General features: G+C 49.6%; 1 protein-coding gene across 1 annotated transcript in view; it reads right to left on the bottom strand.

The window, feature by feature from the left end:
• Positions 1-7392, bottom strand: part of XKR7 (X-linked Kx blood group related 7) — a gene marked incomplete at its 5' end in the record, with an annotated part of 25352 nt that extends 17960 nt beyond the window's left edge. The window contains one exon of the mRNA XM_015566648.1: positions 7088-7392. Coding sequence (XP_015422134.1) covers positions 7088-7392 — 305 coding nt within the window. The remainder of the gene's footprint in view (positions 1-7087) is intronic.
• Between the last annotated feature and the right edge of the window lie 2 nt (positions 7393-7394).

Genomic DNA, 7394 nt, shown 5'->3' with positions numbered 1-7394 from the left:
TGGAACACTCTTCCCGAGACCATCACACAGCAAGCCCTCACCTCATCCAGCCCTTTGCCCACATGCCGCCTCCTCCCAGAGGCCTGCCCTGACCACCTTATCTCAAAGAACCACACCTTCTTCCCGGGCCTCTGTAGCTTCCTATCTGTTTTACTTTTTCCGTAACACTTACTGATATCTGATCTATTATATTAAAATTTTTTAATTGATTTTAGAGAGAGGGGGAAGGAAAGAGAGAGAGAGAGAGATTTGTTGTTCCACTTACTTATGCATTCTTTGGTTAATTCTTATATGTCCCCTCACTGGGGACCAAACCTGAAACCTTGGCATATCAGGACAATGCTCTAACCCAGTAGTCGGCAAACTGCGGCTCAGCAAACCGCGGCTTGCGAGCCACATGCGGCTCTTTGGATCCTTGAGTGTGGCTCCTCCACAAAATACCGACTTCTGCGCATGGGCCACGAAGTTTCAATTGCAGCTGCATGTGGCTCGCGAGCCACGGTTTGCTGATGACAGCTCTAATCAACTCAATTACCCAGCCAGGGCTGATCCATTATCCTATATAATAAAAGCCTAATATGCAAATTGTCCCCTCAACCGGGAGTTCTGCTGCGAGTTCTACCGCTTGCTATGATGTGCACTGACCATCAGGGGGCAGCGCAGAACATGGTGGGCATTGGCGACACAGTGCTGGCAACAGGCAGCAGTGGAGGTGCTTCAGGCCCCGATGGGCCCCGAGGAGAGCGGGACCGGGGTGGGATGGTGGAGTGGGCTGCGCCAGGCCAAGGCGATGCAAGCCACTCGTCGCCAGGTGGGAGCCAATCACCCCACCGATCCAATCGCAGAGCAGCCAGTAGCAGCGGCGGGGGGCGGGGCCACTGCCTGGCTCCCTCAGCTCCTGGGAGCTGGGCAGTGGTGGAGTGATTGGCAAGGGTGATCGGCCTTGCAGGCAGCAGGGAGGGTAGAGGTGGGGGGCAGACAGCTTGGGGGAAGGGAGGGAGTACCCAGCCAGCAGTAGGCAGCTGCTAGGGACCCTACCAGTGCACAGATTTCATGCACTGGGCCTCTAGGATTCTATATTATGCATAGTGAAGGTGATCAAAGTTTTGTCACCACAAAACATGCCTTTTTGGATATTAATTTTAAGCTGGTTATTAAGAAACAAAAGGCTCCAAAAGAAACTTTGACCCTCCTCCTTACCTGCCTACAGGAATTGAGAGAGAAGAATTTGTTTCAGGAAGGGACTCCACCTAACACATAAGAATTGAGTGTTGCAGACAGGGAGACTCCAAACAAAAATCTATTCACTAGATTCCACTCTGCGTCCCATTGCTTCTGGATGGCCCAGCAAGAATCTGTTTACCACCTGCTGTCTTCCTGTGGCTCACCTGCTTTCCCTTTGCAATTCCAGACCACGACCTCCCTTCTTTGTTCGCAATGGCATTTAAGCCTCAACTGCCCAGTGCGTCTTTGGGTCTCAGATCCTATGGCACATCCCCACCGCCCTGCATGTGCATCTGTAATAAACTGTGGGCATTTTCTCCGGTTGGTCTGTCTCTTAAACTTGATGATTAGCCCAGCTAGAAGAACTGTGAAGGTGGGAGGAGAGTTATCTTTTTGCACCCCCCACACAATATAATACATACTGTATTTCATTTGTTGTTGTCTCCATTTGACTTCTGAGTCCATGAGAGCAGGGACTTTGTCTTGTTCACTACTTAATTCCAGCATTTAACGCAGTGCCTGGTATACAGCAGGTGCTCCATAAATATTTTCTGAATGAATGATTGCAGATCAAATGAACAGCTGCCATGTCCTTATGGCTTCAGGGGCCTTGAAGGCCCTCTTGCCTTCCTGCCCCCTCCCTGGCCACCTGCTCAATGAACAAACCTCCTTCTGCAGGGAACAAAGCCCAGCTGACGGCACTAAGCACTGCCAATGGTTCTGAATATTTAACAGTGGGGCCAGCCCTTTGCTAAACCCTGGGCACATATCATCTCATGAAACCACAAAACAACCCAAGAGGTGTACCATTATGGTCTCTAGGTACAAGGGATAAAACGCAGGCACAGAGATTACATGGCTCGTCAAGGTCACATATAGGAAGTGATAGGACCGGGATTTGAACTGAGGACATTTGAATTAGAGGCCATGTTCTTTTTTTGTTAATCCTCAATTGGAGGATATTTTTCCATTAATTTTTAGAGAGAGTGGAAGGGAGGGGGAGAGACACATCAATTGGTTGCCTCCCACCCCTGCCCCGACCAGGGCCAGGGATCAAGCTTGCAACCGAAGTACATGCCCTTAACCAGAATTGAACTCGAGACCCTTCGGTCTGCAGTCTGACGCTCTACCCACTGAGCCAAACCGGCTAGGGCAAGAGTCCATGTACTTAACCATTATTCCAAGACGATGGCTTCCCAGGGAAGAGACACAGGGCCTGATTTTCACACCAAGCAGGACTCTTGAGGAGGCAGAGGGAGCAGTGCTCAGGCCTAGACATAGAGGGGGTCGCAGAGGGAGGGCCTTCAAAGCCCATCTGCCTCCCTCCCTCCCCATCCTGGGTCTCCAGATCCTGACAGCTGAAGGAATACCCGGTCAGATCATCTCCCACTAATTGGCTTAGCAAACCATGCTTATCTGAGCAAAGCTGGAGCCCAGTGAATTCAAGATTAGGGAAAGCAGGAGTCATGGCTTACTGCTCTGCTGCCCATAGGGTCAGAGGAGACAGGGTTAGAAGATAATTGGCTTAACAGCCCTGAGTGGCTTAACTGCTCAGACGGTTGAGGTGGAGGGTAGGGAGGAATGAAAACACAGGTTGGTGTCCTGCCCACAGCCGGCTCATGCCCCACCAAAGGATCTGTGTGCCATTCTCTTGGGGTTCAATCTGTACACGGCCAATGGTCTGAGACGCCTCCTCCCTCTGCCCCCTGTGCAATCAGCACGGTGCTGCCAGGGACAGAGCTTGGGCTTGGGAGTTGGGCAAAACTGGGCTGGCACCTCACCCTCTCCCCCATTTCCTTAGAGGGTGACCTTGGGCAAGTGACTTGACTTCTCTGAACCTCACTTTTTTGTCTGGTAAATGTGTGTCATTTGCCAACAGAGGGACAGTTTCAGGGTTTAAGATGCTGTGCCTGCAGCACCTCACATGGGGCCGACTGGGATGGAGTGGGGGCGTGGTGTCCATGAAGTCCTCCCCCTCATCTCCCTCCTCAGAGCCCCATTTTGTGTTTAAAATAATAATGCCAACACCCATTTTGCAAGGTTGTTTGGAACTAGAATAAGAACTTATGAGGTGTGCAGAGCTAGGCCAGAGGTCACAAAGAAGACAAGCCCACAGATGTGTGAACTTTGGTTGACACGTTTGAAAAATATTAATTAGTAATTGGAAATTGGAAGAATTCACACAAAAATCCCAATTTTCCACTTCTCTTGATAAATCACGACTTGACAATCCCTCAGCTGGAGCGAGGCGGTGGCTTCCCCTTCTCTAGGACACTGCTTACCCCCAAATGTCCTCTTGACTGACATCCACATACGGACACAGGTCTGTGTTTCCTGGCTTCTCAGAGTATTTAAGCTTTTGATCCAGTATTGTACAAGCATGAGGAGTTGAAAGATATCTTTATGACTTAAATTACTTTTTTTAAACTTTAAAAAAAAAATTTATATATTTTTTTATTGATTATTTTTTACAGAGAGGAAAGGAGAGAGAGAGAGAGTCAGAAACATTGATGAGAGAGAAACATCAATCAGCTGCCTCCTGCACATCTCCTACTGGGGATGTGCCCGCAAACTAGGTACATGCCCTTGACCGGAATTGAACCCGGGACCTTTCAGTCCGCAGGCGGACGCTCTGAGCCAAACCGGCTTCGGCTATGACTTAAATTATTTTATTCGGAATTGGGGATGTGAGATCAGGAGGTGAATGACTGCATTGGGTGGGGAGAGGGGGCGTGTCTCAGAGCATTGGCCGTGTACAGATTGAACCCCAAGAGAACGGCACACAGATCCTTTGGTGGGACATGAGCTGGCTATGGGCTGGACACCAACCTGTGTTTTCATTCCTCCCTACCCTCCACCCCAACCGTCTGAGAACTTAAGCCACTCAGGGCTGTTAAGCCAATTAACTTCCTAACCCTGACCCTTTTGATCCTGTCACCTCCTGAAAAAAGTGAGGCTCAGAGAAGTCAGCGTTGATCCTGGAGGGTTCAGACACATCCTTTCCTCAGTACTCCGGAACATCAGCACTGAGTCCTGCTGAGCAGTGAGCCTGTTCACTGTGGGAACATTTCATGTGGTAAGCAAACAGGTTGTGCCAACGTTGCTTAACTTCTAGGAATACCAGCCCTGCTGGCTTCTCTATATCTTGTCTGGATTTTCCTCCATTTAGCCAGACCCTCAGCCATTTTAGAAACCAAAGGTTTTGGGACAGGTGCCCAGAGGTTTTAGCTCTGATAGCTAGACCATAGTTAGACTTACAGAAAAGGAATGCTGTTAAAGTCATCAAATCTAATATTCTCATTTGACATACAGAAAAACTGCAGCCCAGATGTGGGAAGAGCCTCACCCATGCACACCTAGCAGGCTAGTTACAAACCTGGGTGGAGACACAGGTCTCCTGATCCACTGCCCCAACCCAGCACTTTCCCCACAATATACACTGTCTCCCATCCTTACCCACATGGTCCTTCCCGCGCCGCGCCACACCCACCCCCCCCCTTCTTTCACAGTCTTATCTCAGTGCAGCAGAAGCCGTGACTTTCTATCATCCTAGAATCTTGGGATCTCAGACTCATAATTCTGTGAGCTTGGGGGACACATTGGTGGCAGAACTGCAAGGTGGATAAATTGAACTTGGGCTTCTCCTACTCCCCAGCTCTCCTACGCCCTAGCTGTGTGACCTTGGGCAAGGGTGTAGCCTTTTTGAGCCTCTATCCCCTCATCTGTTAAGTAGGAATGATAACACAACCACATCAGAGTTTTCTTAGGAGGGATATAGGAAATGAAACAGGTAAAAAGGCAAACTGTAAGCTTGGCACAAAGTGAGTGCTTAGTAAAATAACTGTTATAGAACTGTAAATGAGGCTCTTGTGCCCCTAAAGCTTATGTGAAATGGCCCAAATGTGACCAAAGAGAATGGAGCTGGACATACTGGAGCACATATATTCTGTCTAAATTGTTACAAGCCAGACACTGCTAGATTCCTTTTATTAAAAAAATTTTTTTAAAGGGAAGCTAAGAATTCCAGAGTTTTGAAATACTATTCAAGCCAAACAAAACACTTTCAATGGCCATTAGTTTGCAGTCCCAACCCCCTTTACAAAAGGGGGAGAGTGGAAATAGCTAGTCCTTTTACTGAAGAAACCATGGAGCTCAATGGACCCTCAGCTACCTCCAGCCATGCCCCTGAGGCCCTCCCCCCCACTCCGTGATCATTTTTTGCCCTATTTGAGGGCTTGTTCAAGAAGGAAGTATCAGTTTCTTGCACGTAGATGCTGAACAAGGGGAGAAGGAGGGTTGAGGTAGTCAGTGAGTTGAGGGGCAGCTGGCCCACTTTAGGCTGAAGGAAAGGGCAATGAGGATTTGGCCACCAAGAATAGGAAGTTACCATTTCAGAATCTAAAAATATCTTTCACCATCTGTCCACTCGGGCACAGAATGATAGATGCAGATTAGTTCCTGGATGTAGACATGAATATTTTTATGTGTCAAGCTAATAATGATAACACCAACTTGTGTGGATACAACTTCACCCTCCTTCTCCCCCAAGACAGCTAAATGGAGTATACACATCAATCCAGACAAGGCATAGAGGGGGAAACCAAGGCAGAGAGAGATTTGGCAACACAACACGGGTGACACAGCAAGTGAGCAGCTGGAACAAGCCCTGGGTGTCCTGTTTCCAATTCTCAGCTAAGCACTAAATCTTGAGTGAGGCAGACTGTGTTAACAAGTAGCAGACAGAATAAAGATAAGAACAGCAATTGTCATCCTTTACATCTCTACTGTGACTTTAACTTTTTCCACGCTTTCTCCACAATTGTGATAATCCCAGTAATCTATTTTGTTACTAAAACATATTGAAGTTTGCAGGGCCTTCCCACAGACCATCTCTCACATGTCCAACCCACTAGGTAAGAAAACTATGATGGTAGATTAGTGAGATGAGGAGGAAGGAATTCTCCCATATTTCACAGGTGAGGAAACTGAATCTTGGGAGGAAGAGGGGTTTTGCCTAAGATGACATAAGTATCAAGTTCAATTCTTTCAGTGCACAGCAGAGCCTAAGCTACTGGAGCAATCCTGATTCAAGGAGAACCCTCAGTTCAGCATTCCCCAGTCTCCAATTAACTCAGCTCAGCTCAGCAGGCACTCTTAGTCCTGGCAGAGTAAGCCTGGAAGTAGGCTGCTCATGCAAAGCCACAGTTTTGTCTTATTGCCCTGAGATTACAGGACAGCTAGTGGCCATTGAATCTCAGATTCAAGATCCAAAATCCCCTTGTGCCTGTTGAGGTGAGGGCAGGAGGTGGACACTGGAGAAGTCCTAAGAAACAGGAGCCAGACGGTTCCTCAGCTGGGTCTGGCATACCCTTTCCCAAAAGTCTAAAAAGTTTGAATGGGATATTCATTTAGCTACCTCACATTCCATGTTTCTCCTGGGAGATTGAGAATGGACTTCCATTCTGAACGGAGAATCTCTGAGAGCAAGGGAGGACTTCTGAGATCTTTCCTAAACCCAGGCTCAGCACTTGGGCAGAAAGGAGTGGGTCAGGGCTGGAGGGAGCCCTGGGGCTCTGTTCCAAGCTTCACACTCATGTTCATTAGCCCAGGGTCCTTCCTCTCTCTTCTTGCTCCATCCCCTCCTCCCTCAATGGCCAGATAAGAGGATGGCTCTGGGGCTGGTCAGAGTTTGAGGGCAGAGGGCAGGGAAGAGCTGGCAGAGAAAAAAGTCAGAGCTACATTAGGGTGGGGTCAGGATACGAGGGGACCTAGAGAGGTCAGAGGAAGACTGGGGTGGGAGGCAGCCCCCCCCGCGCTACCCAGACTCCTCGGAATCAGCTCCCTCCACCTGCGCTTCTCCTACCTCCAGACCTGGCCGAGCTGCAGGAGGTGGACGAGGGTTTGCAGCAGCCAGACGCAGAGGCGACAGCAGCGGCGGCGGTGGGCGCTGGCCGAGGAGGGCGCGGGCCGGGGTCCCAGCTCGGAGCCGCCTTCTTTGGCCAGGAAGGCGGCGGCGCTGTCCTTAGTGCTGACGGAGAGCCCGCCGGCGCCCCTGTCCTTGGTGCTGACGGCCGGTCCCAGGGTCCCCGCGGGCTCCGTGTAGTCGTAGACGAACCAGCGGAAGCTGAGCAGCTGCACCACCAGCGAGGGCAGGAGTACAAACAGCAACA

This window comes from Myotis davidii, unplaced genomic scaffold (genome assembly GCF_000327345.1).
Source record: "Myotis davidii unplaced genomic scaffold, ASM32734v1 scaffold562, whole genome shotgun sequence".
NCBI lineage: Eukaryota > Metazoa > Chordata > Mammalia > Chiroptera > Vespertilionidae > Myotis > Myotis davidii.
The sequence above is the reverse complement of the archived record's forward strand: the minus strand, read 5'-3'. Positions and strand labels throughout refer to the sequence as shown.